Source organism: Nylanderia fulva, unplaced genomic scaffold, assembly GCF_048542155.1.
Source record: "Nylanderia fulva isolate GAGA-0341 unplaced genomic scaffold, ASM4854215v1 Scaffold50, whole genome shotgun sequence".
In the NCBI taxonomy this organism is placed as follows: Eukaryota; Metazoa; Arthropoda; class Insecta; order Hymenoptera; family Formicidae; genus Nylanderia; species Nylanderia fulva.
This window is the reverse complement of record NW_028190588.1, coordinates 221,463-240,743: the sequence shown is the minus strand read 5'-3', so window position 1 is coordinate 240,743 and position 19,281 is coordinate 221,463. Positions and strand designations below refer to the sequence as shown.

The 19,281-nt window shown below is 34.3% G+C and overlaps 1 protein-coding gene and 1 long non-coding RNA gene across 3 annotated transcripts; both read left to right on the top strand.

Moving 5' to 3' along the window:
• Positions 1 to 252: 252 nt before the first annotated feature.
• On the top strand, positions 253 to 17,315 carry daw (activin beta chain dawdle). Of its 2 annotated transcripts, none has more exons than XM_029310351.2 (4): positions 253 to 1,874; positions 7,850 to 8,110; positions 9,098 to 9,477; positions 14,849 to 17,315. In XM_029310351.2, the coding sequence occupies exons 1-4, from the start codon at positions 1,472 to 1,474 to the stop codon at positions 15,008 to 15,010; spliced, it is 1,206 nt and encodes a 401-aa protein (XP_029166184.2). In that variant the 5' UTR covers positions 253 to 1,471; the 3' UTR covers positions 15,011 to 17,315. The 2 variants fall into 2 exon arrangements, with proteins under 2 accessions (XP_029166184.2, XP_029166183.2); XM_029310350.2 differs by having other exon boundaries at positions 9,095 to 9,477.
• On the top strand, positions 4,692 to 5,070 carry LOC146721316 (uncharacterized). The gene is made up of 2 exons (XR_014925721.1): positions 4,692 to 4,855; positions 4,924 to 5,070. It is a non-coding gene; the product is annotated as an uncharacterized LOC146721316 (long non-coding RNA).
• Positions 17,316 to 19,281: the final 1,966 nt, after the last annotated feature.

Here is a 19,281-nt window from a genome sequence, read left to right as displayed (position 1 = left end):
ACGCCTTGTAATATCAAAGAACTACATTGATTTGATCGAGAGAAAGAATCTATTATGGTTCAGCAAGATGCCAATCAACGAACCAAACACCTTCCACCAGAGCGACGATAAACTCCAACCTACTAACGACAGATTGGAGATTTCAGGAACCGCCAATGGACCACTCATTCCATCGGCAGCATGTTCGCGGCGCGTGCTTCTGCTGTGATATCAGCCTCGCTCTCGCCCCCGTATTGGTCCCGGCGGCTGTAGAGCAAAGTTCATGAAGCCTCTGCAGACTCAACTACATCACCGGATCATCGTAACGATTCACCTCCAGTCTCCGTGAACGCGTCGTTGAAGACGTCGGTCAACCCGGCGGAAAATCGTCCTCGAGAATCGATCGGATGTCGACCTTTCCTTACGTTCGCATCAAAATCGCTGCCGACTCCGCAGGTTGATATTTATAATGCAGAAATATAACAGTGCTTAAAGAAAGAAGAAGAATGAAGCAGCAATCGCAATCTCGCGAGATATCGACTAGCTGATTGTAGTGACCCGCCTAACCTGCTGCAGTTTTTGTCAATAATATTGATATATTATTACGCAAATTGTACGAGTATCACTGGAATTTCTAAAAGGAAAAAGGATTCTTAGAAGATTGTCTCGATTCAAATGATTTAATCGATTGTGAAAATTATATACGAATATAAATTCGTGCGAAATAAATCCATGCATCGAAGCAGTCCGACAGAAGATTCATATAATTTTTAGGATTAAAAATCGAAAAAGACACCTTCTCGAAGATGTATAAAGGTCGCTGAATGTCGCTAAGTATAAACTGCCGATTAAATTCGGCATTTATTAAATTTAATTTTGACAAAATACTGTCAGTTAGACCGAAAAAAACATTACCACCAGAATATTGTTAAAATCGACTAAGAAAGAAGGACAATTAAAGAAGAAGTGATTTAAATCGATCGCTATCTAAATTGTGATTATTTAATTGCGTTTATTACGATACTGATTTTTAATGTGCGGCAATAACAGGCTAACTTTATCTTCAATTCTATTATACCAGTGTCTGTAAATATTTTAATAATCTATCTTTCCCGAGCGACACAAGACGAATAAAACAACAAAGAGAGAAAGAGAAAGGAAAACCTTGTCAGACAATCCTCGAGAGCTCAAAAAATTAGAATATTTACAAAAATAAATATATATCGCCTAAATAAGCTGTCACGCACAATCCGACACAGACCTCTTCAGATAACTTTGAACTCGTCAAGCTTTGAAAACTTGTTAAAGTCATCTCCGGAATTGCTAGTGTCGACCAAATTCGTGAATTCGCGCGTTAACGGTGGTGAATAATAAAAGATAATTATGTATTATTCCGTAAATAGTGTCTTGTTAAAATAGAAAAAAGATACATTTTGTGCGGTACATCGCGCTTATTATTTTAAAGTTTCTTAGCAAACAACTTTGAAAAAAAATGCGTCTACTCGTAATATTTGTTATCTTCTTTGCGAGCGGCAACGTGGCGAACTGGTCGAAGATGACCAACCCATTGATGAAAGTGTGGTATACTTTCCTCCCTCATTCCGAATCGTCGACTAGCAACGAAAACGACTGCGCCGGCTGCGAGCAGAATAAGGTCAACGTGATCGATCCCAACCCGTACTTGACCGAGCTGAGAGTGGAGTACGTGAAGCAGCAGATCCTGAAGAAGCTGCGGCTGTCGAAGCCGCCCGAGGTCTCGATGCCGCTGTCGACCTTGCCGAAGCCTTTGATAAACGGCAATGTGCTCGAACTTCGACCCGGAGCGCCCGAGCCGGAAAAACCGGCGGAACACTTCTACGGGAAAACCGACCAAGTCATCGTATTTCCAACCGAAGGTACGATTTTCACGAGTTCAAGTGATGATTCGATATTTAATTCGTTAATTATTCATTTTAATCTTGGAATTAGTTATAAGGAAAGAAACTATTTGAAATAATAATAATAATAATATATATATATATATATACAGGGTGTTCGGGAACTCCGGTGCCAACCGTTGAGGAGTTGTAGGGTAGGTGAAAAGATGATGATTTTTCCTCAGCAAAAATGTTGAGAAGTCAATAATTTTCGAGTTATAAGCGATTGAAAAAAATGGGTTTTTTGAAAACTAAACGTTTTGGAGTTCAAAGTCTAACATAATTACATTCTTCAGTTAATTTCAGGTAGAGTTTACTATAATACAATTTTAATTTGAGGCTTAGTTATAAAGATACATAATGACAAATATTGGAAAGTTGTAAAAAATGATGACCTTTTTTGACATTTTCGCTGAGGAAAAATCGTTCTCAAATTGACCAAAGAATCCATTTGTGATCGTTGGTCCGTTAGTTACCGAACACCCTGTATATATATCATATTCTAATATTCTCCCACCCGAAAAAGATTCTGAAAAAGTATGTGTGTATGTAATGCAAATCTATTTTATTGCAGTAAGAGTGTTAAGGCAATTATAACGTACTTGACTAACTAAAAAAATTATTTTGATAAATCTTATGTTTTTACTATCTCATGTTTATGTTTAATATTTGATAAAAAAAGATAGTGATAAGAAAATTATAGAAGAGAATTTATCACACATCTCTCCCGTCTTGAAATATTAAATACTAAGTACGAATTTATGGAAGAAGATCTTAAAAATATTTTTTGATTGCGTAGTTACATGTAGGTTGTTGCGCAAAAATATTCGACCATACGCAGATTGCTAATGAACAGATATTCAAGCTCGATGTATAAATACGGAAAAAGTGAAGAATGAATAACTCGTGAGAAAATACGCGTCATTCGCGAATATTGAGCGAACGTCATTCTCATAGTATAGACTTAGGCTCTGAGTGCTCGAACGCGAAATAAAATGAATATCGAGTGTGCGCGCTTTTTCGAGGGAGCTTTAGATGAAGTGAATCTGTAAATGAACTATTGTGCCAGAAATATATCCAAGTACTTGATCGATACGACGAGAAAATTTGAAAAATTATAATGAGTTGCAAGAATATGCGTTCCGCAAGTAATAAATTATTTTAAATTAATAAATAAACTTACGTATACATATAACTTTTCATTTACATAATTGTTCTATATAATGTTTAGAAAATAAAAATATAATAAAAAAATATTATTTTCGTGATTAACCGCTAATATTAGAGCAAAGATAATTATTGCAAAATTACAAAAATTTAAAAGCTCTGGATTTGAATTTCTTTTAAGTGATTTTTCCTCTAAGTTACTGCGAGACTGTATATTACATTTTCTGCGTAATCATCTAGCATTCAATTTTACATTCGTGCACATCCAGCATATTCATACGCGAAGCTGACCGTCTTGCATCGAAAGCTCACCTCACCGAGAAGCTCGTTTCTTTCTTTTTACGTACAGCTGGCTGGCCGTTCCTCTCGACAACCTCTTCTTGGCCAGCCAGACGAGAAACACCGGCGGGGATATGAATATTGCGTAATTGCACGGCTCCCTCGAAATAAACGAGAACCGGTAACAATGACGGCGTTTCTCTCTCGCGGCACGGTACTTCTGGATAGAGGACGACCGACTGGGACCATGAATTTCAAATTTTCCGCGGCGATGCAAATACGGAAACCGCGCGAACGACGCACGTATGAATCCCGGCGGCGCGGCGGAAATTTACCTCGAATTACGACGCAAAATCACGCTCCCGACATTTTAATCGCCCGTGTGAATCATTTTCGACGTGTTCGAAACGAATTTCTTAAAGTCAGGAGAAAACCTTTCTCGTTAATGGCTCGCGGAGTCCTATTATTTCAGGATTCTCTCGAACGCATAAGAGAAAAAAAATGAACAATAAAAAATCGAATGAGTGGACAAACTTTTCGCTTACGTTTCTACCACGACAATTAAAAATAATAGACGATAAAGATACATATACGTGTCGAAATTAGATACAAAGAGAATTTTTGAGCTACGGACTTTATATGTCACGCGAAAGTTTTTACATTTAAAATCAGCTGTTTCCATTTTGACATTTTACCGCGTCATGCGATTTTATTCACAACGACTGCATAATTTACGGACACATAATTTCTTGTACTTGTAACGGAACGTAAAAATACGATAATATAATCGTTCATCGACTGCATGAATATGTTAAATATTAGTGCTCCAAATTTTCTTTTCACGCTTCTTATGCAGTGTTTCTCGCGCACGCGATTGTAACTTTTTAACAAAAACCTTGATCCTATTATTATAATATCTTTTTAGATTTCTCAAATAACAATCAATATGTCAATTTCACAAATTTTTACAGTTGTCAATCTCAAATCATTCTACAGTTTGTGTTATGTCAATTGAACTTACACGGGAAGAAGATCTACATCTTTTCATGCTCTTATAATCTCGCTTCAATTTTGCGTAAATGTTTTTTCTCTTCTTTTTTATAACTATTTTTATAATCATTTGTTAACAAACAAGTTTTAATTTTTCAAACGTCACGTTTTATTGAATTCTCTAGTTTCTAGTAAAATTAAACTTAATAAAATTTAAAAGGGAAGTTTCAAAATTAATTTGCGACCTCTCTATTTACAATTTGCGAACCAATGTTTTCTAGATTCAAATTCGCAATAATATTAGACTTAAAAAAACAGAGAAATATATAATTGCATTTCTCTATGCTCGTGATATAGGCATATGATGTTAACTGTAGCCTGCAGCCGTTGGCATCCAATATGAGACGACACTATACAGGGTTTGTCCGGAAAGTAATGCGTCGCATTTTTTTGTGACGCGACTATACATCGCAGAGCGATGGGACCGGTTGGGGAGGAAGGGGGGTACCCTTAGCTTTCCAACGGTAGGTCGCTCAATTGTTTCCATGCGCTTGGAGGGTTAGGACGGCTTATTCTGTGAACCTCTGCTTAGTGGTCGCGTCGAACTTGTGATGGAGAGAACGATAGAGCAACGCTATGCGATAAAGTTTTGCGTGAAGCTGGACAAGACGCCGCTGGAAACTTTTGAAATGCTCAAGAAAGTTTTCGGGGACGATTGCCTTTCCAAATCGCAGTCAAACAGATGGCACAAGATGTTTAGAGAAGGTCGGAAGGAGGTCGCCGACGAGGCCCGCGCAGGACGCCCGTCAACATCGCGAACGGACGACAATGTGACTCGTGTGCGCCAATTATTGAATTCAGACCGTCGAATGAATGTTCGCTTAATGTCGGAATTATTGAACTTGCCGAAAACGATTGTTCACGAGATTGTATCGGAAGACTTGGCCATGCGGAAGATTTGCGCAAAACTTGTGCCCAGAGTGTTGACCGATGCGCAAAAGCAACACCGAGTGGAAGTTTGTGAAGAACTCAAGCAACTCTGTGCAGATAATCCCAATTTCTTTTTTTTATTTCCTCGGCTGAAAAGGGAGCTCAAAGGACAACAGCTCGAGTCGGTTGACAACGTACAAGCTACTTCGACGGCCTCCCTGAACAGCATCCCAGTCAAGGAGTTCCAGAAATCTTATGACGCATGGAAATCGCGTTGGCAAAAATGTATTGACGCAGAAGGGTCATATTTCGAACAATTTTAAGTTGTTTTACCTATGCGATCAATAAATTCTTTTTTAAAAAAATGCGACGCATTACTTTCCGGACAAACCCTGTATATACGTACGTATTTTATATCTTCCTCTCTCCAGCACAAAAATTACACAAACCTATCCGGCGTAGCCGAATTCTCTTTTTATCTAATTCCGACACAAATCCGCAACGTGCACCACATGCATACGCGTATGTAAGTCGTAATATCGGCGCGGAACATTCGGCCTCGTTAACCCTCAACGATTGCAGCGCAAGAGCTGTAGATTACGATGATGCGGTCGAGATCAGCGAACCGGAAGTGTTCATCGCGCTGTCGAATTCACGACATCGGAAAGTAGTTCGAGTATATCCCGAAGATATATCGCAATCCGTTCCGCAAATATCTCGACCCGGAAATCGCATGTGTAAATATAAAACTTATGAGTTTCGAGGGAAAACCTGAGCAAATTTTTAACGTTTCACGAGATGTCATATACGGTACAATAATCTTTGAATATTTCCTGGAATTCTGTCATATCAATTAAGAGTTCTAATGCCGATAATATGTATAAAGAGTAATAAAGGTAACATTATTGTTGCGCTTGATCAAATCTTTATTAATCATTCGATTATTATGTTGTAATTTGCATTATTATTGATCATTTGCATCGCTTGCATGATTGCACTTTCACCGGCTTGAGAAAGTTGTTTACGTTCCGGGTGGCCCCAACGTCTTAAGAGAAAATTCGAAATTCTATTCTATAATATATATATATATATATATATATATATATATATATATATATATATATATATAGGTATTACTATTTCCAAAAATTATTTATATTTAATAATTTGTAAAATTAGTTTTTTTTAACTAGAGGATTTATTGGGAGGAAAAAAATTCGTGCATGTTTACAAAATATGTAAATATTATTCTCATATCAACGGATGCAATAAACACATGTGTATCAAGCGGATGAGAAAAATGCGTGGTGTACACCGACAAAAATACGATGCGGATGCGGATATACTGCTGCTGACGTTTGGCACGTGTTATGAAACGGTATGGTTTCGCTCTAATGCCTGGCCTTGCATAATTCTTGGCTATAAATCATACGAAAGTGGCGATCAATCGGACGCGGCGCGCTGATCGGCCAAGAATCCACTCGGAAATAATTTCAATGCGCTTGATAGCGCGTTATATCGCAGGATCGTTACGGAAATCGGTGTCGATCAAAAGTTGAAAAGCCGTTTTTTGTGTCCATGATTTTAATTTTATTTAAAAATTTAAAGCAGCGATCTATAATATCAAGGATTTTTTTAAATAACTTGAAATTGCTAATTTGAAACTTTCAACAGAACTCTGTTGTAATAATCCTAAATCTATAAATATGTATGTAGAAAGCATAAATATATCAATATAGTCAAGAATAATTTTTAAATGTCCTGTTTTTCACTGCATAATTCTTTATAATAATAAATTTTTGTTCATCGCACGTGGATGATTCGATTACCAATGTTCTGTTTAACTTCACACTCACTTAACGCACATACTCGCTCAGAAATATCCTGTGCCGCACTTTGTCCCGGGGCTACGAGGGCCTTTTAAAGCGCACTTTTCCAGATAATTGTGGTTCCATTTGAGGCTTGCTTCGAGTATCCCCGTAAATTACAGACCGATCGCGCGCCAAAGGCGTACTTTCAAAAGTCTCGAATAACTGAGTCTTCAATGTCGTTCGTTGGCATACTAAATTAATTTGTAATAGGATAGCCCGCAAATACATGTTCGTCATAGAGTAGGAGCAACCGGATAGCTATCTGATGTTCGCAAGTCAAATGCGGAATATTAAAATTATTGATAGTATAAAAAGTAAAATAGCACATACCTATCGTTTCTTTTTTAAAAAATAAATTTCCCTCCCATGCTCTATTTTTATGTAAAATAAGTGTATATTTGCTATTCTTCTAAATAAGACATATTCTTGAATTAGCAAATGAAATTCAAGGATTTGCTATTCATAATTTTTTAATTTATATTTTTACTATTTTTCCTATTTTATTTTGTAATAAAACATTTTTTATATAAATATATCGCGTTTAAAATAAATCATTTTCTACATTTAAATATAAAAACTAAAGTGTCAAAAAAGAATTTGGCAAGAAAGGTCAATTCATCTACGATCGGATTTTTTTCAACCCCTTTGCGTAAAATCTCGTAGTCAAGCTCTCTTTAAAAAAATGATCAAAATCCGACGATTTCGCGTGTGTTACAGGTGTAACCGATCCAACAAAATACCGTCCGAATTCGAATCACATAACAAGTTTCCACGCGGCGGCCGGTTTCACGTTTTACCTTCCGAACGAGATGCTATACGTCGCCGTGACTTCGGCGGAACTCTGGTTCTACAAGGAACAGGTCGAAAACGATGATGAGCTCAAGCAGACTTTCGTTCTATCTGAGCTCGATCACTGGGATCTGGGCGGCAGCTTCGAAAAGAACACCGTCATGGCAATCTTCGAGACCGATATCGAAGGTGGGTAAATGTCGGATAGAATTTCCCTGCTTTTCTCAACCCCCATCGTCCATCAGTCACGAATTCACGTCGCATAGAAATCTTTCGCTACGAAATTTCGTTATCCCGCAACACTGCAAGCACTTGCGAATCAGTGCACAATTTCATCCCTTATCGAAAATTTGATACGAATGACAAAAAATAATCTTCTCATATCGCGGAACAATTTATAATATCTATAGTTACGAGATGCGATTGTTGAAATTAAATTAAAATTTTGCGGACATTTATTATTTGTGCGAAAATTTGTGCGACAAGATTTGAACGTCGCATTTAAAAATCGTGAGAAGCAAATAATGGATATAATATAAAGAGGAACATAAGAAAAAGAATTTATGACAATTATAACAGTTGGTTCCTATTATCTGTTGAAGATTGTTAAAGTTGTTATTTAGCCCTGGTATTAAGGACTTTAGACCGAGGAAACAATAAGCAAAAAAAACATTACACAAAACATTTATACATAGTGATATTGCTTTTTGCATCGTATAAGTAAATTATCACAAAGTAAATATGATTTATTATACTGAATGTCTGCGTAAATTAAAGAGATAGAAATTTCATTTTTCTTTTATAATAATTGACATAATTTAACACTTTGTACTAAATTTTATAATACTTTAATTAATTATTACTATGTAATATTTTTTAATAGTAATATTTAATTAATACTTTAATTAGTATTTTTTCAGTAAACTTCAAGTCTTCATTAGAAAAATATTATTTAATAATATTGAAAAAATGTCATTCAGCTTTCTAAAATAATTCAATAATTAATTAAAAAGTTCAAAAAAACCTCTATATTAGAACTATTATTGAAAAAATTAAGCAGCTTTATTTTCCAAATTTTTTATAAGCAAATTTGTGATGTGCAATGAATTTCTTTGCAATTCGTCATGCAACCGTCAGCACATAAAATTTTATGAAGCCTGAATTTTTTTCTAGAAGGTTGGGTAAAGACGGACATAAAATTCATAGTGCAGAAATGGATAAATCGACACCGACTGAATCACGCCATTCAAATAACTTGCACCACCTGCTCAACCGTTCAGGATACTTCGCCGGTGTCCGTCGAGCAGACTCTGAAACCGTTCCTGGTAATTCATACAGCACCGTTGCCGCAGAGAAATAGGCTCAAGAGAAATTCGAATTGCCTGCCCCAGATGAAGGATTGTTGTCGAGACGATCTCTATATAAACTTTCGAGACATCGGCTGGAGCGACTGGATCTTACATCCAAGCGGATATCACGCATACTTTTGCCGAGGGTCCTGCTCCACAGCAGCATCTTTAACTAATAGCGCCTCACCTTATAACAACGTTATCAGGGTGAGTGTAATACTATCTTCCTCACAGTTTTGACAGTCGATCAAAAACTTCAATTAATAACGCTTAATCATGTAAATTTAATTTAAAATAATTTAACATAGTGGAGATGTTTTTCTCCAAACAGTACTAATGACTGACGACATTAATACGTCAAGTTGACTAGATTTAGTTAATTTAGTGATATTGTGTGTGAGTGATATATTTTTACAAATTTATACAATAATATTTTTACAAATTTAAATTTGTTGAACACAAGTACTTAAAATTCAAAATATTTATTTTGAAATTTTTTAAATAAAATCTATATGGAAAAAAATATTAATCCATCATAGCTAAATTTTAGCTGTCCCTATATATTATACCTAAAAAGTTATCATATACCTACTAATGGTAGTTAATATTTTTTAACTATAGTTAAACGGAGAATACTTCGTTAAACTATAGTTAAAAAATATTAGCTGCCATAGTTAAATTTAGGCATAATAACTAAGTGATAAATATAAGGCCAACTTATCGAGCTGAATATTCGAGATGTTCAGTCAACTACCATTTATTACATGTATAAATTATAAAACTACAGTCATTATATTAAAACTAACGCAAATTACAATCATTCTATAAACGTTTCGACCGCACGCGGTCTTCTTCAGTATAATTATTGAAATATAAATTCTTACAATTCACATAATATCGAAATTTAATTATAGTTATTCAGAATCAAGAGTTTTTGAGCAATTAACGCGTGTTTCAATCCGTCCTGTCCAACAATGTTCGCCTCGATATGATCCCTGATTTTGTTCAGATCTCGGATAGTTTCATCGTTAATATGCGAGAAATTAACCCGTTCCGTAGGCGCTGCGATTAATAAAAAATTACCGATCAACGTATGTCCAAACTATAATATGTATCCCCTACAATTGGTAGTATGCTTACCTATCATCGTTCTTCTTGACAATTTTGCTACTTATTAACAGTTATTAAGGATGACACATAACAAACCAACAATAAAGAAAGACAGCTTATTCTAAACTCTACTTGATCGGAGAGCGTGCGTGTTTATATATGATCTAATATCTATGTTTTACTCGTTAATGTCCTATTTGTCCTATTATTATTTCTTGTTCGCTAATATATCCAAAATATCAAAATACGACTCGCTAAGTAACTCAGTATCTTTGTTTAAATTTAGTCCATTTTTTTGTTCCTTGATATGTAGCATCTCAGAAATGAGTCTTTTATAATAATTATTTTCGTTGTCCATGATCTTAACATTGTCCCAATTAAAAGTATGATGTTCATTTATTATGTGTTCAGAAATTACTGAATGTTTCGTTGAGTCCAATCTAATATTATTTTTATGTTCTTTCATTCGCGTCTGCAATTGCCTCTTTGTTTGGCCTACATAAGATGCATTACAATTATTGCAACTGATCTTATAAACCACATTCGAATTGCATGGATGTTTAGTTTTATCTTTCTGCGCTTTAATAATATTATCCAGTTTGTTGAGACATCTATACCCTACCATACAATTTTTATTTTTTACCGAGGAAACAATCATTTCTGAGATCCCATCTATATACGGAATGACAAAGAATTTTTTATTGACCGAGTCATTTCCTATACTTTTTGTTCTTTCTATGTTGGCCTGTCTCTCTATAATGCTCCCCTTAGATATGATGTGTTCTATCCGATGATTAATTTTGTTAAAAATCAGATCAAGAGGGTAACCATTGCTTCTGAGTATATTAATAATTAACTCCAAATTTTTATTAAAAAATAGTGGATGTGATAGCAATAGACATCTGTCTACAAGGTTATATATTATTCCAATTTTGTGGCATAATGGGTGGTTTGAATAAAATGATAACGTCCTTCCTGAGAAGGTTTCTTTTTGATACCAGTCTATATATATTTTGTTATTAATAATTTTAAGTGATAAATCTAAGAAATTCAAGCTATGGTTAACCTCTTGTTCGACCGTGAATTTAAGTCTTTCATGATAGTTGTTAAAATTATTCACAATCTGAGTCATATTAGTCATAGAGGTGGCCACTATTATGTCATCCACATAACGAAAATAAAACAAACATTCCAAATTCAACGCTTTGAGAACTGTATCCTCAAGATCTTGCATAACCAGGTCTGCAATAATTGGTGATAACGGTGACCCCATAGGGGTCCCAAACGTCTGTTTATAAATTATGTCATCAAATGTAAAATATGTAGAAGTCAATATGAATTTTATACCCCCCAAAAATTCGTTTTTCGGTATTTTAGTATTTATTCCAATGTAATCCCATCTATCGTTAATACCGTCAATCGCAAGATCCAGAGGAACGTTCGTAAACAAAGACACCACATCCAAGGAAAACATCCTATCATTCTCATCAATCTTTTTACCAGACAATATGCTGTACAAATCAAAACTATTATTAATATGACTTTTCGCTTTGGGTAGGCTAGTTCGTAAGGTGTTTTGTAAAAACGAAGCCAGCGAGTATAGAGCTGTATCAACCGATGAAACTATGATTCTAACTGGATAGTTTTCCTTATGGATTTTAGGTAATCCATACGCTTTTGGAAGGAAAAATAATATTAGATTGGACTCAACGAAACATTCAGTAATTTCTGAACACATAATAAATGAACATCATACTTTTAATTGGGACAATGTTAAGATCATGGACAACGAAAATAATTATTATAAAAGACTCATTTCTGAGATGCTACATATCAAGGAACAAAAAAATGGACTAAATTTAAACAAAGATACTGAGTTACTTAGCGAGTCGTATTTTGATATTTTGGATATATTAGCGAACAAGAAATAATAATAGGACAAATAGGACATTAACGAGTAAAACATAGATATTAGATCATATATAAACACGCACGCTCTCCGATCAAGTAGAGTTTAGAATAAGCTGTCTTTCTTTATTGTTGGTTTGTTATGTGTCATCCTTAATAACTGTTAATAAGTAGCAAAATTGTCAAGAAGAACGATGATAGGTAAGCATACTACCAATTGTAGGGGATACATATTATAATTTGGACATACGTTGATCGGTAATTTTTTATTAATCGCAGCGCCTACGGAACGGGTTAATTTCTCGCATATTAACGATGAAACTATCCGAGATCTGAACAAAATCAGGGATCATATCGAGGCGAACATTGTTGGACAGGACGGATTGAAACACGCGTTAATTGCTCAAAAACTCTTGATTCTGAATAACTATAATTAAATTTCGATATTATGTGAATTGTAAGAATTTATATTTCAATAATTATACTGAAGAAGACCGCGTGCGGTCGAAACGTTTATAGAATGATTGTAATTTGCGTTAGTTTTAATATAATGACTGTAGTTTTATAATTTATACATGTAATAAATGGTAGTTGACTGAACATCTCGAATATTCAGCTCGATAAGTTGGCCTTATATTTATCACTTTGTTTTCAATATACGAGCGACAATTGTATTAATTTATTCATAATAACTAAATTTCAGATGTAGTTATAAGGATAGCTAAAATTTAAATATAATGATAGCTAATATTTTTTCCGTGTACTTGCTACATAAATCTATAAAAATATCGTCTTGTAGATATCGTTCTTTGTTTCTCTTATATTTTAACATTATTAACATATTTTTTCATCTTATAATATCGTTCAGTTCCTCTTATTATCATCAAAAATTGTTACTTAATTCTTGTCTGTATCAATACTCTTTACAATGATAAGAACTCTCGGATAGTAATTAGTTATGTGATTATGTTATTGCTTATTCTGTCCTATCTACATTGTTACAATTTGCGCTCATAATTGCTCCAAAGAAACAAGAGAGAAAAGGGGAAAACTACCATGTTCTATGTTTAAATAACGTAGCAATCTTATCTCGCTCATGTCAGATCGTACGGAGCGCAGATGCGTAACAACCGATTATCGCGCTGCGGGAGAAAATGTGTCGTCGGTGTCGTCAGTGTGAGATTTATATTCGTTTTTTTATATTTTCTTTGCGAAAAGAGAAGTGGCACGTTGAGAAACGCTGACGGCGCGCGTCTCTCGCTATTTCGAAAATTACATGTCTCTTCGCATGCTCCTCCGCGGCTTCATCGCCGATCATATCGCATTACGTAAAACATATTGCCAATAATAAACATTGCTCATATGTCGAAACATCGCACTTATTAATTTTTCGATAATAATCTCGAAAGATAATAATTGTAGAATATTCCGCATTAATATATTTATTTCGCTTTATCGAGAAAATTATTTTAATATCTTACACCCCTTTTTATCTTAAATAGAATTTTATTTACAAATTGTATTTTTATGAGTAATAAAATAATGCTTGAACTAATCTAAAATGTTCTCATAATCTTTGTGTTTTTTTAATACGAAAATTTGCCATTAAAGAAAAGATAAATTTCGCACGTAGCTTTTATTATAATTCTCTATAAAAAATATTCACACCAAGCAAAATAATTCTTTTTCACGTCTCTTACGGCCAATTTATACTTTACTTAACGTAAAAAAAATATAATCGTGCTGCATAACCGCGTCCTTTATTACCCGCATTAATTGTTAATAAAAGTCGGGAGGAGGCACTCTTGTTATACTCGCTGCACATAACGTGGGTAATATAGTTTGCAACTCGTAACGATAATGGGGCGTTAAGACTCCATTATCACGCAACGTAAAACCCCATTAACTTACGTCTATGCTTTCTGCCATATACGAAGCGTGACGCGAGAAATATCGTTTGCATATGCGAAATGGAGATAATTTTCTTATATTCAGTCGCCCATAGATGACTGAGAAGAACGGTATTCGCTCTCTATTGCTTCCCATCCGTTCTCCTACTCGCTTATTCTCATAAAATGTCACATTATTAAAACACCGAGTACTACAAATGATTAAAATTTATTTCAATTTTGAAAATCAAACTTCTAATAACGAATCTTTTTGAATAAGAAAAATATTGATTATCAAATTTATTATTGCAAAAATTAAATAAAATTTGTAATTAATTTCAAGCAATTCTTAAAAACCTCTCTTAAATGAGCAGCTGTATATCTTAATTATATTCATATTTTTTCTGATTTATCAATGAAATTATTTTATTCTATAAAAAAATTATATTAAAAAACATTCAAAAACAAAAAAAAAATAAAATAATTCTAATCTTTTCATCATATTTATGTGTTCTATAAAAATATTTGTTATTATAATTTTAAGTCTATTTCCACGTAGTTTGATTAAATTTGACCTAAAAAGTCATTTGGAAAAATCGCGTATGAATGACATAAAATCATTCCACTCACAATCCTCACAAATGATTAAAAAATGTCACTTTTTCTTACAGGGGTTGTTAACCAAAGATGGGATCCAGCAGAGGAGCAAAATAGTGCCGTGCTGTTCGCCAACGCAGCTCGCTCCGCTTCAAATGGTGTACATTGACAGGAACAATACGATCACCCAGAAAACATTGCCGAACATGGTGGTGGAGGCTTGCGGTTGCATGTAATGCCACACTGTCCCAAAGGTGGACAGAGTGACGAACTAGTTAGTTACCCTCGGTGACGAGAAGACGAAGGACGAGACGATTGACCGACCTCACGCCACCTTGTATCAAGAGATTCCTGTTTGCGCTTAATCACCGTGAGTCTGAACTTTCGCCGAGGTGTTTGCAAAATCCGTCCGTCTCGTTTCAAAGAGATCGTTCGTGCGAAAGCGTACGAAAACGATGATCGACTCCCTGAGATACCACGGCGGTAATAAGGGCACGCTATCGTCACGTCACGCGAGCTCACTCGCTTTATGTATGTTATATTATACGTATATAAGTAGATAAAATTATCACTGATCTATGTGAATCTTTTAATCTTTATAATTGAAGCTTTTCAATTGTCAATTGATTTATATTGCTTAGTAGAGCATATTAATCATTTATTCATCTATGAATTATATATGCATAAAATAATGCATAATTTTTATATGCGAATCGCCGGATAAAAAAGCACAATATATCATAAATTTCAGTAAAATGCTTTATCTGCTTCGAACGGTTCGAATCTGACAAATTGTAGTAAATGGATATATAATAGCCGTACTATATTCTTGTCCGTTCGATAACATAAATAGGACAAAACATGAGCTTACGTGACGCAACAACAGTACGTCCGTACGTGAAATCTCGTCCTTAGGTTGATTGCCCGAACCGCGAAATCGACTCGAGCGAGCACTCGCGGTGCCATGGGAAATTAAGGCGTAAATTAAGGCGAGCCGAATCGTGGAGAGAGAGCTCGTTACGTATTTTAGCGTAGATACCGACACCCCCGCGTATGCCCGCTGTACGTTTACAAGGTCGATAGAGAGAGAGAGAGAGAGAGAGAGAGAGAGAGAGAGAGAGAGAGAGAGACCCTTCGGGCAATTTCGACAACGAACTTTACCCCGTCGCGTCTGACTATGTAAGGCCGTTTCTACTGTTTCCATTGCAAATCTCCGTCGAGAACCTTCTAGCGAATGTAGAGAGCCCACGGTTACATCCTGACAAATTGCTTTCCAGTGTAATGCGGTATACGAATCTAATTTAATTTTTTGTAGAAAAAATTATGAGAAGAGAGCGATTTTTTTGCAGTGAAATATCTTCCAGCTCGGTTGCTCATCTGACTGACAGGCAACATCCTTTATCTTTTATCTTCAGTTTCAAGTTATCGTCACATATTTTGAGACATTATGATATAAATAATATCTTATAAAGAATATTATTTTATATAGATATTGTTGAAAATAATTTTATATATAGATATTGTTGAAAATGAATAGTCTGATGAATTAATTTAGCCAGCTAAGTTAATTGACTCAAATACTTTTAACATTTCGATCCCAAAAGACTGTAAAGAAAATCTTTCGCACGTCAATTTCTGCCCTCAGAAAATTGCAAAACTTAAGATGTACCTGTATGTCTCGAAAGTGACAATAATTTTGAACTGATAAGACAACAACGCACTATAAGCTGTATACAGTATTTTCTTCGAAAAATTATCCAATGCACAATTTGAAAACCATATCAAGCCCGATATGTATTTAGAATTGTATTTGCTATTTAGCTACATAATGACACATATATTCGTAAAATTTATTTATTGCTAAGATTTTTAACATCATCGCCTTATCGTCGGCGATTGGCTCGCGGGCACGATTGCAGCAAGCAATAAAATGCAATAAAATGCAATAAAATGCAATAGCGATTATTCTAGAGATAAATATGCGGCATAATATTGATAAGTATATTATTAAACGACAGGCTATAAGCGTCGACTGTAGTTGACACGCCAAGATAAACGACGAGAGACTTGTCGAAAGCTTCCGGAGTAATAAAAGACGGTCCGATATTATCGATATACTCGTTCTTTCTTCATAAAATCTTACAGCTCGCATACGGAGCGTGAAATAAGTACGCGAAAAATAAATTGATTCCTTCCGCGATGTCGTTCAAGTATACAAAAAGCAGGAAGGTGGACTTTTTTTTCTTTTATATTTCAATCTTCACGAATCACCAACTCACTTTAATTAATCTTAATTTAATGAAAAAATGTCGAATTAATAAAGATCTTACAAATAATTAAAAATTTTAATTTTTCTCTCTATAAGATTATATTGAGATATTATTTGTATTACGTGTGATGAACTTTTTCACTAGATATAATTATGATTATAAGTGAATAAGTATGTAAATAATGTATTATCGAATTTGTAATATTTGTAACATTTTAATTGAGTTCACTCACGCATGATTTAATATCATGATATGCGAAATAAAAAAAATATTAGTATACAAGTTGTATTCTCTGTGTATGCAATAGTTGTATGATATACGTCACAACTGGGATCTGTTGAGCGTCGAAATAAGTCGCGTTCAAACTCACGTCACACATTTTTCAGCCACGCCCGAAAGCCCGGCTAGGGAGAGAATTCATCGGAGGCGGATGAGGGCAAAAACTGTGGACGAACTTCCGCGCGGCTTCGAGAGTGGATTAGCGAGTTCTTTTCAAAAAATACATTTCGCGTTTCCTCCCCTCCCCCGTCCCCTTACCCCTCTGGCGTAACGCTCGATAAACCTTTCCCGAGTAAATCCATCTCGCCCGGTTTCTCCCTCGGCGCCATGTAAATATATCATTCGTGTTTTGCTGTACGCGGTGCCACGTCTCTGCAAATGAATTTCCTGGAGCGCTTCCTTCCTCCGTCCGGGAGACAGACATAGAAATGGTAACGAGGAGAGAAGGAGAAAGAGAAAGAGGAAACGAAAAGTGGAAGAAATAGAGAGAGAAAGAGGCAAGTGAGGAGAGGACGGCTACGAGTGAAGAGAGACGGAATAGGAAGTGGAAAAGAAAACAAGTACCAGACAGAAAGCGAGACAATGGGTGGCACTGTACCGCGAGATCGAAACCGCGTGAGTATGTCCTTTAGAGACATTAAATGCAACAGGGAAGTAATAGTTACCGCGACTCTGCACGAAACAAGTGTATGTCTTTGGTGACAGCAACGAGATAATGTAATCTTTATTTATACCGAATCTCCCTGGCTTTCGTTTTGCTCTCGTATCGAATTCTCGTTATTCATTAAGGATAGCTTTTTATCTTTATGATCCCAAACGGAAATCATAATATTACTGTCATAAATAATACATTTTTCTCTTCTCTTTATACTTCCAAAAATATACACATATATACATAAAATACATATATATATATATATATATATTTTTTTAGAAGTATTTTTGATTAATATATATTAATTTTATATTCTAAAATATTTTTAAATTTTTATAAAAATAAGATTGTATGTACTTTGTATTATATACTTAAATATAAATATATATATATATATATATTGGAAGTATAAAGTATACAAAGTACAATCATATTTTTTAAAAAATCAAAAGAAATATTTTAGAAACAAATAAGTTAATATTTATTAGACAAAATAGATGTATATACTGTCATTAAAAATTATGAGATTAAATGCAATGTGTTATTAATTTGTAATACATTTTTAATTAATGAGTAGAGGCAATGATTAACTCTAATGCTCGGGATTATTAAGTAAATAGAAATGACGTCTGTAATGAGTCGACATATCAGACGATAGAAGAAAGATATCGTTTTCACATCACAGATTTACCACGGAATATGCATGGCTTTCTTCAATATGCATAGTCAATAGTTAATAGTTTATAGTTAATATGTCAGTAGTTATAATATGTATTAAGTCAAGATACTTAAAAAAAAATATACATGTATGTGCACATATATATTTTTTTGAAAACATTCTAACTAATACATATTAACACATTATATTTTAAAATATTTCTTTTAATTTTTTTAAAAATAAGATTGTATTTTGTATTATACTTTATACTTAAATATATATATATATATATATATTGGAAACATAAAGCATACAAAGTACAATCTTATTTCTTGAAAAATGAAAAGAAATATTTTAGAATACAAAATTAATATATGTTAGTTAAAATAGATATATGTATATTGGCATTAATAATCTTGCAAAAATTGTAAGATTAAATGCAAATGTCTTATTTATTTGTAATACATTTATAATTAATGAGTAGAGGCATTGATCAACTATAATGCTCAGGATTATTAAGTAAATAGAAATGACGTATACATATAATGAGTCGACATGTCACATGATATAAGAAAAATATTATTTTTACAGATTTACCATGGAATACGCATGGCTTGTTTTAAATTTTTGTGCACGCATTTTTTT

Coding starts and splice junctions, on each gene's coding strand:
- daw (XM_029310350.2), top strand. CDS start 1,472: ATGCGTCTACTCGTAATATTTGTTATCTTCTTTGCGAGCGGCAACGTG. Junction 1,875..7,849: donor CATCGTATTTCCAACCGAAG/GTACGATTTTCA, acceptor CGTGTGTTACAG/GTGTAACCGATCCAACAAAA. Junction 8,111..9,094: donor CTTCGAGACCGATATCGAAG/GTGGGTAAATGT, acceptor ATTTTTTTCTAG/AAGGTTGGGTAAAGACGGAC.